General features: G+C 43.5%; 1 protein-coding gene across 3 annotated transcripts in view; it reads right to left on the bottom strand.

Annotated features, from left to right (window-relative positions):
* Positions 1-396: 396 nt before the first annotated feature.
* LOC132867940 (NIPA-like protein 2) overlaps positions 397-26,095 on the bottom strand; it is a 39,876-nt gene continuing 14,177 nt past the window's right edge. For 2 of the 3 annotated variants that reach the window (XM_060900912.1, XM_060900910.1), the window contains 8 exons: positions 20,626-20,685; positions 18,788-18,909; positions 15,210-15,306; positions 14,978-15,116; positions 14,736-14,824; positions 1,098-1,161; positions 892-986; positions 629-822 (listed from right to left, as the gene is read on the bottom strand). In XM_060900912.1, the coding sequence (XP_060756895.1) occupies positions 716-822; positions 892-986; positions 1,098-1,161; positions 14,736-14,824; positions 14,978-15,116; positions 15,210-15,306; positions 18,788-18,909; positions 20,626-20,685 (773 nt within the window). In that variant the 3' untranslated portion in view covers positions 629-715. Of the gene's footprint in view, positions 823-891; positions 987-1,097; positions 1,162-14,735; positions 14,825-14,977; positions 15,117-15,209; positions 15,307-18,787; positions 18,910-20,625; positions 20,686-26,095 lie in introns of all 3 variants that reach the window. The other variant, XM_060900911.1, reaches the window with a different exon arrangement.

The raw sequence follows: 26,095 nt of genomic DNA, 5'->3' as shown, positions 1-26,095 counted from the left end.
AACCCAGGGCTCAAAACAAGAGTAGGCATTCAATGCTATTAATTACTTGAACAATTAGGCACACCTCGGTAACAAGAAACACTTGTTAGCCATGTGTTCCAATATTTCTGATGACTTGGAAAAATGGGGGGGAAGCCATGGCCTAATGGTTAGAGAAGCAGTTTTGAGACCAAAATGTTGCTGGTTTGATTCCCTGGACCAGCAGGACTGGTATGTAAGAATATTCTATGCAAAATTCAATAATGAAGCCCAACTTCAATAATGAAGCCACTGTAGTTCAATCTTTCACAGTGAGAGTGTTCCAACTTTGTTACATTTCAGCAATAACCAGACAAGCATTCTTTCTATTACCATACTTTATTACAGAATGAAAGAAAAATGTAAATAAGCCCCACCTTGTATATAAACTATTAGAGGAAAGCTGTTAATAAATAGGGATTATTCTGAATTAAAGTGGCCCCTCCTTTCCAGTTGCATTTAACCTCTTACAAATACCTTTAAGCTTATTCCAATCAGAATGGTGTATGTCAGTAGGAGTGCTGATCCAGTCTGCTCTATAGGCAGCCAATTCTAATTCATTGCTTCTTTATGAAGCTTAATACATGAGCCTACAGCCCACATTTAGTATTCAGACAGTTACCACACTAGAGTTCTCTGCCTCACACATATACTACACACACATTTCACTATGCTCAATAGTCCAGTAGGTGGTGATCTAAGAGTCGTCCTGCTGCGTTCCACTGTTGCATACAAGTTTGGAAGCCAGACCTCCACATTTATTGTCCTTTGTCTCTGGTTGCATGTTAGCAGTGCTGCCCTTCCCTGGGAAACACAGAGCATTAGAGCAGCACTGTAGCTAAGTGGATTTTTGTTATTCGTTGATAAACATACCTGAGATTTGACCCAGAGAGATGAAGATTCTGTCCATTTTGATTTTAGGTCGTGTCCTAGCAATCAGAAACACTCCAGTAAATGCTAACAAGCACCTAATAATGATCAAGAACAGCATCCATAGTCAATACATAGGAATATCCTGTCAGTATACAATGAGCAAAAAAAGTATTTCAATGCAATGTAACCTTTAATTCAGTGCTTACCCAAGCACAAACAAGATGATGTGTATCAGTGATATGCCATAAAACTCTTCATAAAATAATATCCCTAAAAAGAAACAAAATATAACTGTTGGGGGTAGTGTTTTTTCTTTTTTAAGATGAACACAATGAGTCTGTGCACAAATATACAGTGCTCAGCGTAAATGAGTACACCCCCTTTGAAAAGTAACGTTTTAAACAATATCTCAATGAACACAAACAATTTCCAAAATGTTGACAAGACAAAGTTTAATATAACATCTGTTTAACTTATAACATGAAAGTAAGGTTAATAATATAAACTTAGATTTGTTAGGACTGGGGACTGTTTTGGCCTCTAGAGGCCGCTGTTATTGCTTTATCTTGTCATGTTTGTTTTGGCCTCTAGAGGCCGCCACTGTTTTCTGTGTTTTGTGTTTGTTTTGACAGCCTTTGTTTTCATGTGCTTTTACCTCACCTGTTCCTTATTTCCTGCCCCGCCTAGTTCTAATTGCCCTGTGTATAAATACTTCCTCAGTTTGGTCCCTAGTCACGGAGTCTTTGTGCTGTTATGTTATCACCTGAGATCTCTGTTCCAAGTTCCTTGCCTTTATCTTTGTGGTCTTTTGTACTTTGTTTTCTTGTGGACATTTTGGACTTTGTGTTTACCATTTTGGGATCTTCTGAGCGTTTGGATTTTTGCCTTTTCTTTTCTTATCTTTGGCTTTTTGTATTGACTTTGAACTTTTGGATTTTTTATTTTTCTCGTATATCTTCTGAGCAGCTCCGGTTTCCCCCACAGTCCAAAGACATGCAGGTTAGGTTAACTGGTGACTCTAAATTGACCGTAGGTGTGAATGTGAGTGTGAATGGTTGTCTGTGTCTATGTGTCAGCCCTGTGATGACCTGGCGACTTGTCCAGGGTGTACCCCGCCTTTCGCCCGTAGTCAGCTGGGATAGGCTCCAGCTTGCCTGCGACCCTGTAGAAGGATAAAGCGGCTAGAGATAATGAGATGAGATGAGATCTTCTGAGCATTTGGATTATACTTTTGTTTTTCCCTGGGATTTTGTATATTGTAAATAAACTGTTTTTTCTACTCTACTTTCGCCTCACTCCTCTGCACTTGAGTCATTCCCCTGGTGGCCTAGTGGGGGTTTGCTGGATCACTACACCAGCGACCTGGGTTCGATCCCCAGCAAAACCCTAACAGAAAAACTCCGTCATGACCGACTCAGCAGAGGCTTCTTCAACTGTCTTATGGAGGAGATGCTTCGTGTCTTTGATCAGGCAGACACCAGTAAGGATGCAGCCAGGAAGCTCATGTCCGTCTGGCAAGGAGGAAGCATTGCAGACTACGCCATCTCATTCCGGACACTCGCAGCAGTCAGTGGATGGAACGAGGCTGCCCTGGTTTCAGCCTTCCACCATGGTTTGTCTGACCCCATCAAAGACGGCCTGGCCTCTATCGGATGCCCAAATGACCTCGAAACTCTGATTTCACATGCCATTTGTCTTGACAACAGGATTAGAGAACACCGCCAAGTCCTGAGCCTCCCCGGCCTCACTGCCTCAACATGGAGCCCGTCTACCTCCTCCAGTGACTGTCCAGAGCCCATGCAATTGGGCCGTACTCGCCTCTCCGCATCTGAGAGGGAGCGCAGAGGGAGGGACAAGTGCTGCATCTACTGTGGCAAGCCTGGCCACTTCCGAGCATCATGTCCCGAGCTTTCGGGAAAAGGACCGCTCCATCCAGCTGAGGAAGGGTTGTGACGGGGCCTACCCTCTCTCCTGAACTTCCTGGCCAAGGAATCTACATCCTGGTCTCCATCTCCTGGGGTGAGTCTGTCCACTCTTGCCAGGCCTTGCTAGACTCCGGTGCGGCTGGAAACTTTATGGATGTCCACTTCGCCCGCAGAATCAATGTCCCTACTGCTCCTCTTGAAGTTCCACTGTCTGTGTCTGCCCTGGATGGCCAAGCTTTAGGTGATGGAAGAGTCACCCAAGTTACTTCTCCAGTCTTTCTCCAGTCCCAAGGTCACCAAGAAGAAATATCCCTGCACCTGATTCATTCACCAGAGTTCCCAGTGATTCTAGGCCTTCCTTGGCTTACCCGCCACAACCCTCGTATAGATTGGGTAACAAGCCAGGTTGTGGAATGGGGTCCTGCATGCTATGCCTCTTGTCTGCTCTCTAGCTCTCCTGTGTCTCCTGCCAAGCCTCCTGATCTCGCCGAGTTATCTCAAGTTCCCACAGAGTACTGGGATCTGAAAGAAGTGTTTAGCAAGAGCAGGGCTGCTGTTCTTCCTCTGCACCGTGCCTACGACTGTGCCATCGACTTGCTCCCTGGGGCTACCCCTCCTCGTGGCAGACTGTTTTCCCTCTCTCAGCCAGAACGCAAGGCCATGGAGGAGTACATCAAGGATGCCTTGGCCTCTGGGTTCATTCGACCCTCCACCTCACCCGCTGGTGCCGGCTTCTTCTTTGTCGGCAAGAAGGATGGGGGGCTCCGGCCGTGTATTGATTACAGGGGCCTGAACAAGATCACTGTGCGCAACCGCTATCCCCTTCCGCTGATGTCCACAGCGTTCGATCTGCTCCAAGGCACCACTGTCTTCACCAAGTTGGACTTACGGAATGCATACCACCTCATCCACATCCGACAGGGAGATGAGTGGAAGACTGCCTTTAACACCCCGTCTGGGCACTACGAGTACCAAGTTATGCCCTTCGGACTCACCAATGCGCCAGCAGTGTTTCAGGCCCTTATCAATGATGTCTTGAGGGATATGATCAATCAGTACGTTTTCGTCTGCCTCGACGACATCCTAATATTTTCCAAGACCGTGCAGGAGCACCGCCACCATGTCCGCCAGGTTCTCAAGAGGCTGCTACAGAACAATCTGTTTGCCAAAGCCCAGAAATGTAAGTTCCATGTTCCTGAGGTCTCCTTTCTGGGCTTTATTGTACAAACGGGACAACTCCAGATGGATCCAGCCAAGACCCTGGCTGTCCGGGACTGGCCCATTCCCAAGTCCATTAAAGAAGTTCAGCGGTTCTTAGGGTTTGCTAACTTCTACCGCAAATTTATCAGGAACTTCAGTTCTGTAGCAGCGCCCATATCGGACCTCACCAAGAAGACAGGTGGATCTTTTGTCTGGTCTCCTCAGGCGGAAAAGGCATTTAGGGACCTCAAGCACCGCTTCTGCACGGCACCCATCCTGGTCCTCCCAGACACATCGCAACCATTCGTCGTCAAGGTGGACACCTCGGACAGTGGCGTCGGCGCGCTCCTCTCTCAACATTCGGAGGGAAAGCTGCACCCCTGCACATACTTCTCCCACCGCCTGAGCCCTGCGGAGTCCTGGTATGATATGGGGGATCGGGAACTGCTCACAGTCAAACTGGCCCTTGAGGAGTGGAGGCACTGGTTGGAGGGAGCACAACATCCATTCCTGGTTTGGACGGACCACAAGAACCTGGAGTACCTCCAGCAAGCCAAGAGACTGAATCCACGACAGGCTAGGTGGGCCTTGTTCTTTAGCCGATTCAATTTCACCCTATCGTACCGCCCTGGCTCTAAGAACACCAAACCGGACGCTCTCTCCAGGCTATTCTCGCCCAACAACAGGGAGAGTGAAGTTGGGCCTATTATCCCTGTGTCTTGGATTGTGGCCCCTGTCCACTGGGGTGTTGAGGAGGCCATCCGACAAGCTCAACGCCAGGACCCCAGCCCTGGGATGGGGCCACCGGGCCTCCTGTACGTCCCTCGTCAAGCCCGGGCCAAGGTTCTTCAGTGGGGTCATTCATCCCCTCTCACCACCCACCCGGGAGCCCGGAGGACCCTGGACTTCTTGAAAAGATGCTTCTGGCGGCCAAGCATGGAGAAGGAAGTGAGGTCATTTGTCCTGTTCTGTGAGGTGTGCACCAGAACCAGAGGTGGAAAAACTGGATTGACAAAGTAAAAGTCCTGCTTAGGTTTTCCTTCTGCCTGTGCTCTCAACACGGGTGATTTCACCAATTAGCTCATCAACCTGGCTTAGGGGATGTGGTAATTAGGATCAGCTGGTTCATTGAATTGGCTAGAGCAAAAATGTGGCAGGGTTTTTACTTTCTGCACCCGGGTTTTTCCACCTCTGACCAGAACCAAGAACCCACGACAGCGTCCCCAGGGCCTCCTGCATCCTCTGCCTATTCCCTGGCGTCCCTGGTCCCATGTGGCGGTCGACTTCATCACGGGTCTTCCCGACTCACAAGGTAACACTGTCATTTTGGTCATTCTCGACAGATTCTCCAAAGCCTGCTGCTTCATACCACTGTGCAAACTTCCTTCTGCTCTTGAAACAGCCAAAATTATTTTTACCCATGTCTTCCGAGTCTTTGGTCTCCCGCAGGACATCGTCTCAGACCGAAGGCCCCAGTTCTCCTCCCGAGTGTGGCGGGGGTCCTGCAAACTCATCGGGGCCACTGCCAGCCTCTCTTCTGGGTTCCACCCCCAGTCCAATGGCCAGACCGAGAGGCTCAACCAGGACCTGGAAACCACCCTGCAAGGCCTGGCGATGGATAACCCGACATCTTGGAGCACCTGGCTGCCATGGGCAGAGTACGCCCACAACACCCTGCAGTCATCTGCCACTAGGTTGTCGCCGTTCCAGTGCCAGTTCGGGTTCCAGCCACCTCTGTTTCCAGAACAGGAGGAGGACGCTGGGGTGCCCTCGGTCAACCAGTACGTGAGACGGTGTCACAAGACTTGGAACAAGGTCAGGAGGACCCTCATCCAGACTTCCAGGGCCAACCAGACTCAGGCCAACCGCCATAGAAGGCCTGCCCACATTTTCTGCCCTGGGCAGCGGGTTTGGCTGTCCGCCAAGGACCTTCTGCTGTGGGTAGAGAACCGCAAGCTTGCTCCTCGCTACATTGGCCCCTTCAAGGTTGTGCGCAGGGTGAACCCTGTTGCCTACCGGCTCCAGCTGCCCTGGACTCTAAGGATCAACCCCACATTCCATGTTTCCCTGTTGCAGCCCGTACTGTTGTCCACATATGCCCCTGCCCCTAGGAATCCCCCGCCTCCCCGCATCTTCCAGGGTCAGACTGTGTTCACCGTGCGCCGTCTGCTGGACTCCCGCCGGGTCCGTGGCAGGCTTCAATATCTTGTGGACTGGGAGGGCTATGGCCCTGAGGAACGCTGTTGGGTCCCCGCCCGGGACATTTTAGACAAAGAACTTTGTCAGGACTTCCATTCGGCCCATCCGGATCGCCCTGGGAACGTCAGGAAACGCTCCTTGGGGGGGGGGTCCTGTTAGGACTGGGGACTGTTTTGGCCTCTAGAGGCCGCTGTTATTGCTTTATCTTGTCATGTTTGTTTTGGCCTCTAGAGGCCGCCACTGTTTTCTGTGTTTTGTGTTTGTTTTGACAGCCTTTGTTTTCATGTGCTTTTGCCTCACCTGTTCCTTATTTCCTGCCCCGCCTAGTTCTAATTGCCCTGTGTATAAATACTTCCTCAGTTTGGTCCCTAGTCACGGAGTCTTTGTGCTGTTATGTTATCACCTGAGATCTCTGTTCCAAGTTCCTTGCCTTTATCTTTGTGGTCTTTTGTACTTTGTTTTCTTGTGGACATTTTGGACTTTGTGTTTACCATTTTGGGATCTTCTGAGCGTTTGGATTTTTGCCTTTTCTTATCTTTGGCTTTTTGTTTTGACTTTGAACTTTTGGATTTTTTATTTTTCTTGTATATCTTCTGAGCATTTGGATTATACTTTTGTTTTTGCCTGGGATTTTGTATATTGTAAATAAACTGTTTTTTCTACTCTACTTTCGCCTCACTCCTCTGCACTTGAGTCATTCCCCTGGTGGCCTAGTGGGGGTTTGCTGGATCACTACACCAGTGACCTGGGTTCGATCCCCAGCAAAACCCTAACAAGATTACACATTTTTCAGTTTTACTCACATTAGGGTGGTGCAAAAATGAGTACACCCCACAACAAAAACTACTACATCTAGTACTTTGTATGGCCTCCATGATTTTAATGACAGCACCAAGTCTTCTAGGCATGGAATGAACAAGTTGGCGACATTTTGCAACATCAATCTTTTTCCATTCTTCAACAATGACCTCTTTTAGTGACTGGATGCTGGATGGAGAGTGATGCTCAACTTGTCTCTTCAGAATTCCCCATAGGTGTTCGATTGGGTTCAGATCAGGAGACATACTTGGCCACTGAATCACTTGCACCCTGTTCTTCTTCAGAAATCCAATAGTGGCCTTAGATGTGAGTTTAGGATCATTATCGTGTTGGAAAAGTGCACAACGACCAAGGGCACGGAGTGATGGTAGCATCTCCTCTTTCAGTATAGAGCAATACGTCTGTGAATTCATGATGCCATCAATGAAATGCGGCTCCCCGACACCAGCAGCACTCATGCAGCCCCACATAAGGACACTGCCACCACCATGTTTCACTGAAGGCACCAGGCATTTTTCTTGGTATTCCTCACCTTTGCAATGCCATACAGTTTTGAAACCATCAGTTCCTAAAACATTTATCTTGGTCTCATCACTCCAGAGTATAGAGTCCCAGTAGTCTTTATCTTTGTCAGCATGGGCCCTGGCAAACTCTAGGCGGGCTTTTTTGTGCCTGGGCTTTAGGAGAGACTTCTTTCGTGGACGGCATCCATGCATGCCATTCCTCTGCAGTGTATGCCGTATTGTGTCACGGGAAATAGTCACTCCAGTTTGGCTTTCTACTTCTTTAGATAACTGCAGTGAACTTCCCTACCGATTTTCTTCAACACTTCTCATCAGAAGACGCTCCTGTCGAGGTGTTAACTTCTGTGGACGACCTGGACATCTCTGTGAGATGGTTGCAGTTCCGTCTTTCTTAAATTTTTGTACCATTTTTGCTACAGTATTCTGACTGATAAGTAAAGCTTTGCTGATCATCTTGTAGCCTTCACCTTTGTGGCGTAAAGAAATTATTTTCTTTGGGGAATTCTGAAGAGACAAGTTGAGCATCACTCTCCATCCAGCATCCAGTCACTAATGGCCCTTTTCCACTACCCTTTTTCAGCTCACTTCAGCCCGACATGGCTCGCGTTTCGACTACCTCAGAGCAGCGTGACTCAGCTCGCTTCAGCTCTACTCAGCACCCAAAACTCGCACGGTTTTGGAGTGGGGCTGAAGCGAGCCAAACCGAGCCAAGTGGGGCTAGGGGTGTGAGGAGACACTCCCCTGTGCACTGATTGGTGAGGAGGAGTGTCCTCACATGCCCACACACACCCCGCGAGCACGCTGGGATCTGTAAACACCATAAACCCGGAAGAAGAAGAATTACGAATTACGAGAATTTCTGAATCCTTATGCGCCTCGCCTCATCTATACGCTCTTGCCAGTATCTGTTGGCGTTGTCGGTGACAACAAGCCACAGCACCAAGACCAGCAACACTAACGACTCCATGTTTATTGTTTACTCTCCGGGTCGTGAGACTACCGCTTAAAAGGTCACTGATGTCACTGTTTGCGCCGCCTAACGACATCACGTGACGTCCACCCACTTTCTCTAACTCCACCCAATGTGTCCACCCACTTCCAGCCAGCACGGTTCAGCGCGGTTGTAGTTGAAATGCAACTCCAACAGCCCCACTCAGCTCGACTCAGCACGGCACGGCTCAGTCCAACTCAGCCGCGTTGGTAGTGGAAAAGCGGCATAAAAGAGGACATTGTTGAAGAATGGAAAAAGATTGATGTTGCAAAATGTCGCCAACTTGTTCATTCCATGCCTAGAAGACTTGGTGCTGTCATTAAAAATCATGGAGGCCATACAAAGTACTAGATGTAGTAGTTTTTGTTGTGGGGTGTATTCATTTTTGCACCACCCTAATTTGAGTAAAACTGAAAAATGTGTAATCTAAGTTATATTATTAACCTTACTTTCATGTTATAAGTTAAACAGATGTTATATTAAACTTTGTCTTGTCAACATTTTGGAAATTGTTTGTGTTCATTGAGATATTGTTTAAAATGTTACTTTTCAAAGGGGGTGTACTCATTTATACTAAGCACTGTAGATAGAGAATGAATGATCAGTCACAATGTGATTTTGGGGAGTATATGTTTAAGTAAATTAGAGATGACTGATAGGTCTGATGTTGCATAACAGTCATTGTGCAACAACTTGAAACAAGGCTTTCTCTCTCTAGATCACACCCCGTGTCCAAAACCACTCATTCGTTCCCTACTCCCTATATAGGGAATCACTATATAGTGAGCTCATTGGTAAAATGAAAAAAAAAAAAAAACACTTTCGGACATCACTCTGTTGTGCTGTTATTTATGTCATTACTGTCACACAATTAAAACGTGCCGGATCAGTCAGCTGGTGGGTTTTCAAAATAATAAACACATATTATACTAGGCGTATTTCCCACATTACAGTTTTTCTCAGATGCTAAAACACAAAAGCCAATCCTCTAAACCAAATAACCAGTTGTCTAAACACGTTTACTAAATCTAGCCATCATTTGCCAATATCATAAACACATTTCACATGAAGACACAATTCACAAAACACAATCCTCTGTTCTCATAAATCTAAACACATTTTTCCTTGCTAAAACACAAGTTGCAAAAGAACTCTGCTCATATTCTCAAATGAAAGCTCATGTGATGCAAAATGCTTGCCACAGTCAGCAATATTTGAACACAATGAACACACCTGGCGTCATTAATTACACACAACGACTCAAAATTGAAGACACTTGTTGCTAATGCTGTGACCACATGTATAAAAGCAAGTTCAGAGTGCACAGTTTGCTGAAGATTCCAAACAAACACAATGGATGAAGGCAGAGTCAGGGGAAGAGGAATTTGAGTCAGAGGAGGGAGAGGAGCTGACCATGGAGGGAGAAGAGCTGGCCATGGAAGAAGAGGAGCAGGCCAACGAGGAAGTGGAGTTCAAATCAGAGGAGGAAGAGGTGCAGGCCACCGAGGAAGAGGAGGAGGCCAACAAGGGAGAGGACAAGGTCCAGGAGGGAGAGCAAGACAACCTCGCACCATCATTACGGATGAGATGCGAGCAACAGTCATTGACCATGTCATTGTCCATGGCATGACAATGGCTGAAGCAGGACTAAGAGTCCGTCCAAACCTGAGTAGGTTCACCGTGGCCACCATTATCAGGGCATTCAGACAACACAACAGGTATTGTACAGGTATTGAGCTTTCTTTGTCACAATACAGTTTTACAAGCCTGTGAAAGTAGTCTATTGGTTTCAAATCAATTGTTATTGTAAAACATGTCAATTGACAACACGTTTCTTTCTTTAGAGTTGAAAGAATGCCACATAGAGGTGGGAGGGTTGCCATATTTACAGCGGTACAAGAAACCCTCATTGTGGATATGGTTCATGAGAACAACCTCATCAGACTCCGGGAGATCAGAGACAAAGTCATTGCCGATAATGTCAACTTTGAGAGCACTGATGATGTCAGCTTGGCCACAATAGACCGAGTTCTCCGGCGCCAAAAGATGCAGATGAAACAGGTCTGTAGGGTTCCCTTTGAGCGCAACTCTGCGCGACACAAAAACCTACGTTACAAGTATGTGCAAGTAAGTATACATCCATCTTCACAGTACAGTTAGTGGACATACTGTGTTGCTCAGTGGCCTACATTACTTCTGGACAATACTGTGCTACCTGATTGACTGTTGTTCTGAACACCTGTGCACTTTCACATTTTCACAGAGGATATTACAGTTGGACGCGATGGCCAGACCTCATGTGTACCTCTTCCTGGATGAGGCTGGCTTCAACCTGCAGAAACGAAGGCAAAGAGGCCGTAACATCATTGGCCAAAGAGCCATCACTGAGGTTCCTGGCCAACGGGGGGGTAATACTACTCTTTGTGCGGCCATGGGTTCGGAGGGGCTTGTCCACCGGCATGCTGTCCTTGGGTCTTACAACACCCAATGTCTCCTCACCTTCCTAGAGGAGCTAAGAGACATCCTCCTGGACCGCCAACAACACCATCCTGGGCCCGCACATCCCATTTATGTGATCATTTGGGACAATGTCCGCTTCCACAGAACAAACCAAATCAGAGAGTGGTTCACCACCAACAGTAACCAGTTTTTAAACGTCTGTCTGCCACCCTACTCCCCTTTCCTGAACCCTATAGAGGAGTTCTTCTCATCGTGGAGATGGAAGGTTTATGACAGACAACCATACACTAGAGAGAACCTCCTAAGGGCAATGGAGCTGGCCTGTGGTGACATCCCAGTGGAGGCCTTCCAAGGATGGATGCGCCATTCCAGGGCATTTTTCCCGTGGTGCCTGGCAAGAGAGAATATAGCCTGCGATGTGGATGAGGTGATGTGGCCCGATGCAGCTCAGCGACATGATGCCGCACAGTGATTGTGGTGTGAATAAAGTAAATAAAAAAACTTCACACCCTGAACATGTTTTCAAGAGTACTGTTGTGTGCAATAGATTCTGTTTTTGCATTGAGTTGTGTTACAGTAGTGTACATGCAGTATTTTCTATAGATTTATACTCTTCTTATGAAACTCACAAATCTAAATGCCTAATCCTCTACAGAGATCTAAGATCCGTTACTGTAAAGTTTCAAAAAATATGCATTGGCAGTTATGAAACAAAGAACCTTCTCACAAATTGAGCATTGTGTTTTCAATTGTTTTGCTGTAGTGTGTAATGATGTGTATAGTGTTTACATTTTTGAAAGCTTCGAGCTGCTCTTTTGGTGTGAAAGTTTTAGTTTTGAAGTGAGAAGGTGTGGCTGTGTTTATGTAGCTTTAGAAAAGGGTGTTGTGTTTAGACATTGGGGAACATAGAGGAAACGTTTGTGAAATGTGTTTTAGCATTTGAGAAAAACTGTAATAAATACAAAGTACTTGATGTCTGCTGCATCTTTCAGTTCTTTTAAATCAAGGCTGATTACTTTCTTCTTTGCTGCTGCCTTTTATTAAATCAAATTTGAGGCTTTTGATTTGATTTCTTTCAGCGCGACTGCAATGCACGATGGGATATATTCCTTGGTTAGTGACCATTGGTTGTACACTACTTTTCATGAAGCATTGTGGGGTACTTTGAGTGCACTATATAGGGTGTAATAATTCTCACTATACATTCAGACAGCACTACAAAATGGCAACCTCACTATATAGTCCACTATATAGTGAGTAAGGAGTGATTTCGGACACAGGGACAGAGTCTTAGGATGTTTTCAGACTTGATTCATTGCAGTGTTTTGAGTGGTCTCAGATTGATGACTTGGTGGTTGATGATGATGATGATGATGATGATGATAATAATAATGAACATTACTGTATATTACTTTTGCAATATACTATACCAATCACCTGTATGAGTGAAACAATCAGTAGCTCTATGGCATGAAGCACATATTAGTTTTGATGGTTGAGATAAGTTGTCTGAGAGCTCATCAAAGCTACAATATCTAGAAAATGTCTAGAACTGAGTCCACTTGTACTGTAAACACAAAGTACTAAGGTTATTTTCAGCGAATTGACTTTGAGGTCTACTTTAACAAAATTGGGTATAGTTCATTTAAAAAGTGATTACACAATAATATTGAAGTTCATATCATTTGGCTTCTGCTGCTAATGACTGCATTGTACTTCATAAAAAAAGTTGGGATGGTATGTTGAAATGAAAATAGAAAACAATTATTTGTACATAATCATTTATCTGTATTGCACTCAAAGCAATACAGCACATTATTTGATGTTTTACCTCATGAATTTAATTGAATTTTCTTTCAAAATAAACACTTCAATTTTGATTCTTGCAACCCATTAAAAAAAAAAAGTTGGGTTGGGAAAGCATTTACCACTTTCCGATTCCTTCTTACAACACAATGTTTAGGAACTGAAGACACCAAGCAATGAAATGGTGTTATTTTGTCCCATTTTTTCCTCCAAACAGGTCTTAAGGTGTGTAACAGTATGAGGCCCCATTGTTTTGATGTTTCATTTCAAAATTCACCACACATTCGCTATTGAGGACAGAGGGGACTAACACCCTCCTCTTCCACAGCCATGCCTTTGTAATGTGTGTAGAATGTGGTTTTGCATTGTCTTGTTGAAATATTCCTGGAAAAGATGTTGTTTTGAAGGCAGCATATGTTGCTCCAAAATCTCAATGTACTTTTCTGCATTAATGCTGCCATCACAGAAGTGTAAGTTACCTTTACCAAGGGCACTGACACAACCCCATTCGATGGCAGACCCTGGATTTTGGACTTTATGCTGGTAACAGTCTGGATGGTCCTTTTTGTCTTTGGGCCAGAGCACACAACATCCATGTCTTCCAAAAAACCTGGAATACATGTCTCCACTGTGTGATGGCCCATCCCAGATGCCTCCAAGCCAAGAGAAATTAACAGCGCTTCTGGACACAGTTAACATAAGGCTTCCTTTTTGCACAATAAAGTTTAACTAGCATTTGTGGATGTAACTCTGTATTGTAGTGCTTGACAAAGGTTTACCAAAGTAATCCCCAGCTCAGGTGATTATATCAGCTATGGATGAATGATGGATCTTGATGCAGTGCCGTCTGAGGAACCAGAGATCATGGGTGTTCAGCTTAGGCTTGCGCCCTTGGCCTTTATGCAAGGAATTCCTCCAGATTCCTTGAATTGTTTAATGATGCACTGTAAGTGCACTTTTGCAAATAATGAACGAAGTTCATATTTATACCCCTGCCCAGCCGCACAGTGCAACATAAAAGGCATCATCAGTGGTTTGCAACACATGAATCAACTGAATTGTTTATATTTAGAAATCATAGTGAGTCAGTGGATGGACAGTGACAACGATACACTGGTAACCTCTGTCATTTCCAAAACAGATGAAGAAATCATCAGATCCATTTGTGATCCTTTAACTCAGTCAATGAACTGAGATAGTGACTTGGAAGGACAAATCTGTGATGAGAACATGACTAAAATTTTGCATATAACCTGAGTGTTTGATGTGACAAGTCGGTCCATTTGAGTATTATCAAGTTTTCGGTATTTGTACGTCCCCCAAGGAGTTCATTATAGCAGGGTTGCAGTGTATTATATGCTGTAGAGGGTGAAATATCCAAATCCCTTCCTATCTTTATTTGAGGAACATTGTTTTTAAACATCTCAATAATTTTCTCATGCATTTATTGACAAACAGGAGGTTCTTTGCTCATCCTCAAACACTAGATCTTTCTCGGATACTGATTTTATACCAGATCATGATTATAATCACCTGTTGACATCATCCATTTCAAATCTCATCATTATTTAATTGTTTTACCTCATTACTAACCCTAAATTGCCCTGTCCCAACTTATTTTTTTTTGGAATGTGTTGCAATCATTTCTTTCTTTCTTTCTTTCTTTCTTTCTTTCTTTCTTTCTTTCTTTCTTTCTTTCTTTTTTCTATTTGCATTTTCATACATCTCAACTCCTGATTTAGGGTTGTATCTCATCCTATACAATAAAGCACAATTGTGATCAGTGGCCAATTTGTAGGACAATGGGATCTGATGAGAAATTTTTTTATATAGTATAGATGGTCTACGATACCCTACTTTATTTTCACCAGCTATGGATTAAGATTATGTTGGTTAATTGAAACAAATATGTTGTGGTACCTGCTATTACAGCACTGGTTGTGAAGAAAACAAAATTGATAGGAACAATTTCTGTGGCATCAAACATCTTCATTGCTTCATTGAGAAATCTGTAAAGAAGTGGAAACTAATGTCACAATAATACATTTTCAACACATTTAAAGAATTTCGGAGATCTAATTATTCAGTCACATGACTAACACTATACACTTGTGGTTATACTTTAGTATATAATAGAATGAAAAATACTCCTGTAAACTCACTTAATCTGGTAGGCACATGAGACTACCATGATAATAAACATGATGTAGAAGATGGGGTATGTGAGTTGTAAATGGCTCCCACGAATTGTCTCTGTGATCATTCCAGATACAGCTTTCACCGTGATCACAGTCACAGAGGCTGAAGCACACACACATTTTTCCAAAATGCTGTTTATAAATCAATGTTGGGCCCCAGTGGTTTATTAGCAATATGAGATGTGCACACTCTTACCCAGCAGAGCCACCAGAAGCATCACAATAACAATGTGTTTCAGGTTCCTGCACTTGTACAGGTAGAGCAGGATACAAAATAAAACCACTTCAAAAAACTACAGGAGAGATTAACAAAAAGACAGATTACCAGAGGTGACAGTGCTAACCACTTACATCTCATCTCATTATCTCTAGCCACTTTATCCTGTTCTACAGGGTCGCAGGCAAGCTGGAGCCTATCCCAGCTGACTACGGGCGAAAGGCAGGGTACACCCTGGACAAGTCGCCAGGTCATCACAGGGCTGACACATAGACACAGACAACCATTCACACTCACATTGACACCTACAGTCAATTTAGTGTCACCAGTTAACCTAACCTGCATGTCTTTGGACTGTGGGGGAAACCGGAGCACCCGGAGGAAACCCATGCGGACACGGGGAGAACATGCAAACTCCACACAGAAAGGCCCCTCTTGGCCACTGGGCTTGAACCCAGAACCTCCTTGCTGTGAGGTGACAGTGCTAACCACTTACACCACCATGCCACCAGTCATGCTATGTACATAGTTGTAATCCCAGAGAGATTTACTGCCACATCACATATACAGTATGTACATATATTTGTCATCTCATCTCATTATCTCTAGCCACTTTATCCTGTTCTACAGGGTCGCAGGTAAGCTGGAGCCTATCCCAGCTGACTACAGGCGAAAGACGGGGTACACCCTGGACAAGTCGCCAGGTCATCACAGGGCTGACACATAGACACAGACAACCATTCACACTCACATTCACACCTACGCTCAATTTAGAGTCACCAGTTAACCTAACCTGCATGTCTTTGGACTGTGTCAAGTCAAGTCAAGTCAAAGTTTATTTATAAAGCACTTTAAAAAACAACAACAGGGCAGTTGACCAAAGTGCTGACAAAAGGCCCTAAACATGCAAGACTTGAAGGACACACAGGACTTGAGAACAACCATAGAACACATAGGAGAACAATAATAAAATACCAGCACAAGAGGGGGGCAATTTACAGTAGATGGAATATAAATATATTAAAAGAATAAAACAAAATGACAATTTTACCAATAAAAGATGGGTTAAAAGCGGGATTTCAGACAGATAGATAAAATAAAACCTCAAAAGCCCTAGGTATATTAAAACAGACGAGACTAAGGTCTTATAGAATTAAAAGCCTGTGCATAGAAATATGTTTTAAGGTAGGTTTTAAAATCAGACAAGGAGGGGGCCAGGCGGATGTGAAGAGGGAGCTCATTCCAGAGTTTAGGGCCAATGACAGCAAAGGCCCTGTCCCCTCTACTCTTTAGTCTGGAGGGGGGCACATCTAGTAGTAGTTGGTCAGCTGACCTCAGTGCTCTGGCGGGAGTGTGAATTTTTAAAAGATCAGCCAGGTAGGATGGTGCCAACCCGTGTAAAGATTTAAAAACAAATAAAAGAATCTTAAAATGTATTCTATACTGTATAGGGAGCCAGTGGAGGGCAGCCAGCACCGGTGTAATATGCTCACGCCTTCTTGTTTTGGTAAGAAGGCGGGCTGCAGCATTTTGAACTAGTTGTAGGCGTGAGAGGGCAGTAGCGCTTATGCCAGCATACAAAGCATTACCATAGTCCAGGCGTGAGGAGACAAATGCATGGATGACCATTTCGAAATTTTTAAAAGATAAAAAAGGTTTAACCTTGGATAAAAGCCGTAATTGATAAAAGCTAGATCTAACAACCATACTTATTTGTTTTTCCATTTTAAAGAGGGGATCCAAGTACACGCCAAGGTTTTTTGCAGTACCTTTCTCGTAGGGTCCAAGAGGGCCAAGGTCAATGTGTCGGCCACAGGAAGCGCTAGGCTGAAATACTAGAATTTCAGTTTTGCTCTCATTAAAATTTAAAAAATTTAGGGCCATCCAGGCTTTAATATCCTCCAGGCAGTTTAGCAGACGTTTGAAAGAGTGGGGGTCGTTGTGACTTAAGGGCATATATATTTGTGTGTCATCGGCATAGCAGTGAAAGGAAACATTGTATTTTCTAAAAATAGAGCCAAGGGGGAGCATATACAAGGAAAAGAGTAAAGGGGAAAGAATGGAACCTTGCGGGACACCACAGGAGAGATGTGCAGAGGAGGACAATGAGTCTCCCAAGCAAATAGAAAAACTTCTATTCGAAAGGAAGGATCTGAACCATTGAAGGGCGGCGTCTCTGATGCCAACACAATGTTCTAGACGTGAAATTAAAATGTTGTGATCAACAGTATCAAAAGCAGCAGTGAGATCAAGTAGAATTAAAATCGCAGGGTGACCAGAGTCTGTAGCTAATAAAAGATCATTAAAAACCTTGAGTAACGCTGATTCTGTACTGTGTAGTGCTTTAAAACCCGACTGAAGAGGTTCCAGGATGCCATAGGTGTCAAGAAAGGATTGCAGTTGCTGGAGTACCAGTTTTTCAAGGACCTTGGATAAAAATGGAAGCTTGGAGATGGGTCTGTAGTTTGAAAGAATTGTGGTGTCTAAGTTAGGTTTTTTGATTAGTGGCTGTACAACTGCATGCTTGAAAGATTGTGGTACACAACTTGAGGTTAGGCTACAGTTCATGATGTTCAAGATGCTAGGGCCTGTGGACTCAAGTGTTTGCTTAAGAAGAGAAGAGGGTAATACATCTGTTTGACCAGAAGAGGCTTTCATTTGGCCAATAGTTTTGGTTAAGTTAGCCAGAGATACTGGTTCAAATTGATTCAAAGTGGCAGTGGATGTAATTTTGATGGAGGGGTCAAAGGAAGGAGGGGAAATAGTAGCTCTGATGTTAGTAACTTTTGAGACAAAGAAATTTAAAAAACTGGTCAGCATTTACAGAGGTGTCCAGAGCTAAATGCAGTTTAGGGTTAAGCGCACTGTTAATGGTGCTAAACAGAATGCGGGGTTTGTCACAATTTCGCTGGACAATGTCTGAAAAATAGTTGTTTTTCTCGGTTTTGACAGTTTTCTGGTATTTTGCCCAGGATTCTTTCAGAATTTCGAGTGACACATGCAGTCTGTCTTTCTTCCACCTGCGCTCCGCCCTCCTGCACTCTCGTCTGACAGCGCGGGAAACATCTGTCAGCCAAGGTTGTTGCTTAGTTTTAGGGCGCCAGGATTTGAAAGGCGCAATGGAGTCCAGGATGGAGCTGCACGTCGAGTGAAAGAAAGAGGTCAAGTGTTCAACATCACCGCAAGCAGCCGGGACTGTGGGGGAAACCGGAGCACCTGGAGGAAACCCACGCAGACAACATGCAAACTCCACACAGAAAGGCCCTCGCCGGCCACGGGGCTCGAACCCGGACCTTCTTGCTGTGAGGCGACAGCGCTAACCACTACACCACCGTGCTGCCCCACAAAATAAATAATTTAAAATATTCCTATATTCACTGTTTGACAGTGTTAATAATGCAAAAACTGTGTTCCCTAGTCAATTAAATTGTTTCAAAAATGTTTACTTCCCATACATTTCATTTCCAAGATTCTGAAACCCAAACCAAAAGACCAAACAGGACATTATCATTGTAATACTTGCATCCAATGCAATGTGATTGGTTACAGAAACATACAAAGTAGGTGAGGAACTGCCAGCTGATGAGGCAGCGTTCCACCATGTTAGCCGTCACATGGGGGGCAGAGTGTGGGGCAAAGGTCACCAGCAGGTATGTTCCAGTTAGAGCAATAACACCTCCTGTGGACAAAGCAGAGACACTGGACATACGAACCACTGCAGAGCATGAACTTTTTAAAGCCCTGATATTTACATGTAGCCTGTTATGTACACTACCGTTCAAAGGTTTGGGGTCACCCAGACAATTTTGTGTTTTCCATGAAAAGTCACACTTTTATTTACCACCATAAGTTGTAAAATGAATAGAAAATATAGTCAAGCCATTTTTCTGGCCATTTTGAGCGTTTAATCGACCCCACAAATGTGATGCTCCAGAAACTCAATCTGCTCAAAGGAAGGTCAGTTTTATAGCTTCTCTAAAGAGCTCAACTGTTTTCAGCTGTGCTAACATGATTGTACAAGGGTTTTCTAATCATCCATTAGCCTTCTGAGGCAATGAGCAAACACATTGTACCATTAAGGCTACATCCACACGACAACGGCAACGAGATGTTATTTAAAAATATATCGCGTCCGAATGGGCAACGATCAGTAAAATATCAGGTCCATATGGCAACGCAACGCTTGCTGAAAATGATGCAATACACATGCCACACCTCTAGGGGCGCTGTAAGACGGTCCCTTCGGAGACACCAGAACAATAGAAGAAGTAAGGACGCATGCGCATAAACTATTATGCGCGAGACTTCATATTAGCCACAAAGTCAAGAAAATCTGTTTGTAAAATTACATTATAATGACCAAATACAATGAAAAGTATTTTTCCAGTCTCACCTGTGAAAGGTAATCCCATGTGATCTCGTTTGGACGGTAAACCTGTTGGTACAGTTAAACGCAGCACATGAATCTTTATTTTCCGCTTTGACCTATCCAATATGGCGGCGAGGATGACGTATGATTCTACGCGGAAGGCGGTGTCTTTAATGGTCCGGAATAAATTGAATGCTACACGTTGATGGATTAATTTGCTCTTCTACGCCCTTTTTGAGGAATGTATTGTAGGACTTAAACCAACATGTGAAGAGGTGAGATCGCTCCTTTTTTTCCCTATTTTTGCTGGCGGGATTGACTCTGCCCTAAGGGCAGAGTCTCTCTCTCTCTCTCTCTCTCTCTCTCTCTCTCTCTCTCTCTCTCTTTCTCTCTCACTTTGCACCATTACACAATAAATATTCACAGTGAAAATATTTTGTAAGCGCGTTTCATGAGCCAAGTTATAGGATTTGTTGACAACTCGCATCGAGTTCGTTACACTTCTACCCGGCGTGAAGCACTCACAGTCATGTGGTTGTGACGTCATCGTAAACAAATCCGTTCTACTCATCCAGACGACTTCACAACGGCAACGTTGCCAGATCTTTCCACTCTGGAACCCGTTCTCAAAAAGATTGCGTTTTGGGCACCCAAAACGCCGGTGCCATGTGGACGCCAGGCCTAAACGATAAGCAATTGTATCGGAGTCACCTGAATCCATTGCCATGTGGACAGGGCCTAGAACACTGGAGTGATAGTTGCTGGAAATGGGCCTCTATACACCTATGGAGATATTCCACCAAAAAACCAGACATTTGCAGCTAGAATAGTCATTTACCATATTAGCAATGTATCGAGTGTATTTCTGATTAGTTCAAAGTGATCTTCATTGAAAAGAACAGTGCTTTTCTTTCAAAAATAAGGAAATTTCAAAGTGACCCCAAACTTTTGAACGGTAGTGTATTTAAATTTAGAACAGCTCACACATAATGCCTCCCTTAACTACATGAACCATGCAGAACTTACCCAGTACATCAGAGGCTCGTAAAATCTCTTTCAGGAAAACCACAGAGATTATAGCACTGGCTATTAGAGAGAGAGAGAGAGAGAGAGAGATTCATTTGCTTCCTTTTAAGATTTCAAAGTATAAAGTGCTTCATTTGCACATTATGTTAAGTATTTAAGCATTAAGCAACATACAGTCAGGTACATAAATTGGACTCTGACAAAGTTACTGATATCAACTATCTACCACATACGGTGCTGTATTAGGGCCATTGTAATTAAAAAATACAGAGTTGAAGGAGGGGGTAATATTCAGAGGAAATAAAAAAAAATTCTGAGAATAAAGTCAGAAATTTACATGAAAAAAACTTGGATATTCTCTGAGATTATGAAAGCCAAATTTGCAAGAAAGAAACTCAGAAATTCTGAGATTAAAAAAAAATCGAAGTTTATTAAAAAAAAATTTTTGGATTTTTTTTTCCTTTTTTGTCAAGGAACCAGATTGCTTCACTTTGGATCAATATCATCACACCAGAGACAACCACAGCTTCGCAGAAAGTTATAGGAAATACAGTCTTTCCTCCTCTTGCGCAATATAAAAAAAATAAAGTGCTAAGATGATTTTCTCCTACATTTCCCAGAATACACTGCAGCCAGGAAGCTGGGAAGCATGAACGTCTTTTTTCTTGCAAATGTATGACTTTATAATCTCTGTGAACATATGTGTTTTCTCAGAATATTACCCTCTGCCTCAGTTCCTTTTTTCTTTCTTACCTACAATGGCCCAAACATGCCATAACCACATCATATTGGAGCTGAAAATGGCGACCTTCAGCATTAATTTGAGAGTATTTACAGCCAAGTTGGGTGAATGGTGTAGGAATTACAGCACTTTTTGGTCCCTTTCATGTCAAGGGACCGAAACCCCAATTCCAAAAAAGTTAAGAAGCTGTATAAAAACAGAGTGATGATTTGCAAATCATGGAATCCCTACATTTTATTGTTTTTGGAAAATATATACTAATTTTGAATTTTTAGAATTGGGGTTGTAATTGGACAACTGGCTGCTCAGCTGTTCCATAGCTAGGTGTGTTAGTCCCTGATTTATTTTACAAGTAAGCAAATAAAATGTGTAGAGTGTAAAATTTGCTTTTCAAATCTGTTGCTGGAAACTATCAATATGAGGTTCAAAGCGCTATCACTACCAATGAAGCAAGCTGTTCATTAGGCTAAAAAAATCAAAATAAACCCATCAGAGAGAGAGAGCGCAAAAACATTAGGTATAGCTAAAGCAGCTACTCCTCCAAAGAAAAAAAATGTACTAGTAAGCTCAGTAAGCTCATGCCAAAAGGTCCAGAAGACTATGCAAACCAACCGCAGAAGAATTCTTTCCCTGGTGAAGAAAATCCCCTATGCAACAGTTGGCCAGATCAAGAGCACCCTGCAGAAGGTACACATATCTGTTTTGAGATCAGCAGTCAAGAGAAGACTTAACCAGAGTAAATACAGAAGGTTTACCACAAGATGTAAATCACTTGCAAGCCTCAAAACCAGGAAAACCGGGTTCCTCACCTCACTACCTCACCTATCCCTTGACCTACGGGGTCGTTGGGGCGTCATGGATGCTTGGGCTACAACCCTCCTCCAACCCTCTCTGTCCTCCGCTCTTCTTAATGTTTCTATGAAGTTCATATGTGTCCATTCTCATATGTTATCCTCCCATCTCTTCCGTTGTCTACCACATCTTCGGGCCCCAGGCACTGTCCTTTGTAGTATAGTATTTGTTAGACCCGTGTGACATGGCCATACCATTTAAATTTTCTTTTCGTAACTGTCGTGAGAAGGGTCTCATGTGGTCCTATCGCCTGTTCAACAGTCTGGCGGATATTTTCATTCGTGATGTGGTCCCTGTATGTTATACCAAGGACTGTCCTGTAGCACCTCATTTCTGTTGCTCGGATCCTTCTTTGTAGGTCTGCTGTGAGTGTCCACGTCTCACAGCCATACAGGAAAATTGATAACACAAGTGAGCATAGGAGGTGGATCTTTGGTCCCAATCGGATGTGTTTATCCCTCCATATTGTAGGGAAAACCAGATTAGACTTTGCCAAAAACATACAAAAATCCTGTACAGTTCTGGAACAACATTCTATGAACAGATGAGAAAAAGATTTACTAGAGTGATGGAAGGAGAAGTGTATGGATATGGGAAGGATCTGTCATGATCAGTCATGATTCAAACCATACCATCTCATCTTATGGTGTGGGCATCAATGACTGTGAATGAAACTGGTGCCCTTGTATTTATTATTGATGTAATTGCTGAAAAATGCATCAGGATGAATTCTAAAGTGTATAGAGCTATATTGTCTATTCAGATTCAGCCAAATGCTTCAAAACCCATTGTGCAACACTTCACACTGAAGATTGACAATGTCCCAAAGAATATCGAATGTTCTGCAATGGCCAAGTCACCTGACCCAAATCCAATTGAACATGCATTTAATTTGGTGATTTCACTTAAAACTAAAGGCAAAATGCCCCAAGAAACAAGCTCAAATGCAAGACAGCTTCAGTAAGCACCTGGCAGAGCATCTTCAGGGAAGAAACCCAGCTTCTGGTGATCTCTGTTGGTTCCAGACTTCAAGCAATGTGAACATCAAAAAGGATTTGCAGTCAAGCATTAAAAAATGACAATTATGGCCCAAGCACCAAATGTGCAAGACCCTATTGCTTTCATGAGGAATATTAGGCCCGAGCACCATAGGTGCATGGCCCTGCTGATTTCACAAAGATTTCTTCTTTTCTTTTTAGCACCACAAGTGCAGGAATCCTCTACCAAGGCCCTATTGCATTTACAAAGATTTTTTAGGGACTGAGCACCATAGGTCCATCCATCCATCTATCCATCCAAAACCACTTATCCTGTGCAGGGTCACAGGCAAGCTGGAGCCTATCCCAGCTGACTATGGGCAAGAGGCAGGATACACCCTGGACAAGTCGCCAGATCATCACAGGGCTGACACATAGAGACAAACAACCATTCACACTCACATTCACACCTACGGTCAATTTAGAGCCACCAATTAGCCTAACCTGCATGCCTTTGGACTGTGGGGGAAACTGGAGGAAATCCACACAGACACGGGGAGAACATGCAAACTCCACACAGAAAGGCTCACGTCGGCCACTGGGCTCAAACCCAGAACCTTCTTGCTGTGAGGCAATAGTGCTAACCACTACACCACTGTGCCGCTCAGCACCATAGGTGCAAAGCCCTATTTCTTTTACAAAGATTTTTTCTTCTTTTTCTTCAAGACGTTGCCGTTTTTGAGGTAGTTCCCATGGGAAAAAAATCATGAAATTTGGCACACACATCAGTGCTTGTGACAGTTACTTAGGGACTGAGGCTTGGCCCCAGGTACGACCTGGGGACTCTATAGTGCCACCATAAGTCATCATAAGTCTTGTGCCCAGCATATATTTTCATGTACATGCACCAATTTTAGTACACATGTGGAACTCCCCAAGATAAACACATTTTGTGATTTGGTATACATGATATCAAGATGTCAGTGAGGTTAATTACAAGTGGGATTTTTTTCTTGCAAGGCAAATAAATGGCAATGCAATGAATTTATATGTCTCACTACACAAACAAGAATGCATCATATATTCTCCATGCTTTGCCTGATATGGTTCAAACTTCACAGGTTATTGATTATGATGGTTATGATGATATTCACAAGCCAAGAGTGACTATTTGGTATAGTGCCACCATCTAGCAACATTACCAGTGACTTTTTCACCCATCTCAGCTATATTGCTCCTAGAGTTTTCATCAGATTCATGTCAAATTTGGTATACATGATGTCAAGATGTTGCTGATGTTAAATTGCAAATGGATTTTTGATATCTTGCAAGATGTTGAAATGGTGACATGATGAATTTATATGACTCGCCACATAAACAGGAAATGCCTCATAGATATGGCTCAAACTTTACAGGTTATTGGTTATGACGGTTATGACCGTATCCATATGCCCAGAGTGACACTTGCATAGTGGCACCATCTGGCAACAGAAAGAATGGCTTTTTCTCTCATGTGGATGCAGGGCTTCCGGTGTCCATGAGAGTGCGCCTGCACTGGTTACACAAAAGGCACTTTTGTAAGATGTTGCTGCTTTAAATTGCAAAGAGTTTTTTGATATTTTGCAAGGTATTGAAATGGCAAAACAATGAATTTATATTTCTCACCACGCAAACGGGAATGCATCATAAATTCTCCATGCTTTACCTGATATGGCTCAAACTTCACAAGTTATTGATTATGATGGTATCCATATTCCCAGAGTAATGCTCTTGTATAGGGCCACCATCTGGCAGAAGAAAGAGTGGCTTTTTCTTCCATCTTGGCTATATTGCTCCTAGAGAGCATTGGTTACGATGATATCCACATGCCTATAGTGAGACTCTGGTATAGTGCCACCACCTGGCAACAGGAAGAGTGGGTATTTTTAGCAAAAAATAACTCTTAATTGTTGTGTTGTGTTAATTTGATAATAGCACCAGAGGCACGACAGCCCATCAGTGCTGCTTGTGGCTATATTTTAATTTATGATTATTAGTTTGTCCAATTACTTTTCACCCCCTAAGGAAGGGGGGCACATGTAAAAAGATTTGTAATTTCTATACCATTCACTTGATTTGGATGTAAAAATCATCAAATTAAAGCTCAAAGTTTGCACTTTGAGTTCATATTTATTATTTAATTTAAACTCAGATATACTTGGGCAGATGACAAAAATAACAATAACTTAATCAATGTCAAAATATTTACATACCTGACTGTCTTGGGCACAATACGGTTTCAGCCAGAAATTTACATATGCATAGGTGATAACTTTGCTGAAGAGGAAGGGGTGCGCTTGTGTTGTGAGAAAGAGGAGAGGACCCCCTTTGGATTGGGACAAAAATCTCCAGAATTCTAGTGTTAACTTGCCAAGGCCAAGGCCTCTTAATTTCCTTTTTGTGATCATGATTGACAACAGCTGCAGTTTATATAATTTGTGCCAAAATAAAAAGGGTTTGTTTGAGAACTACTGTACAAGTTATTGGAGGGTGTATTGTAGTCACTTTGCCAAGGTCTGGAAGAAGACCCAAACTGCCAAACTGGAAGAAGACCCAAGCCCTCAGCTGAGAGGAAATTGAGAGGAGGATAGTCAGGAAGAACTCAGGAAACACCAAAGCGCAGGCCTGCCATGAACTGGAAGCTTCTGGAACACCAGTGTCACTGTCTACATTCAATTGAGTTTTATTTTGCCATGGACTGAGAGGCTGCCATCCAAGAAAGAAGCCCCTGCTCCAAAATTGACGCCTTCAAGCTTGACTAAAATTTGCAGCTTATAACATGGACAAAGAAAGGCCTTCTGGAGGAACATTTATGGTCAGATAAGACAAAGATTGAGTTCTTTGGCGACAATGACCAGAG

Source organism: Neoarius graeffei, chromosome 19 (assembly GCF_027579695.1).
Source record: "Neoarius graeffei isolate fNeoGra1 chromosome 19, fNeoGra1.pri, whole genome shotgun sequence".
NCBI lineage: Eukaryota > Metazoa > Chordata > Actinopteri > Siluriformes > Ariidae > Neoarius > Neoarius graeffei.
This window is presented reverse-complemented; position numbering and strand designations above follow the sequence as displayed.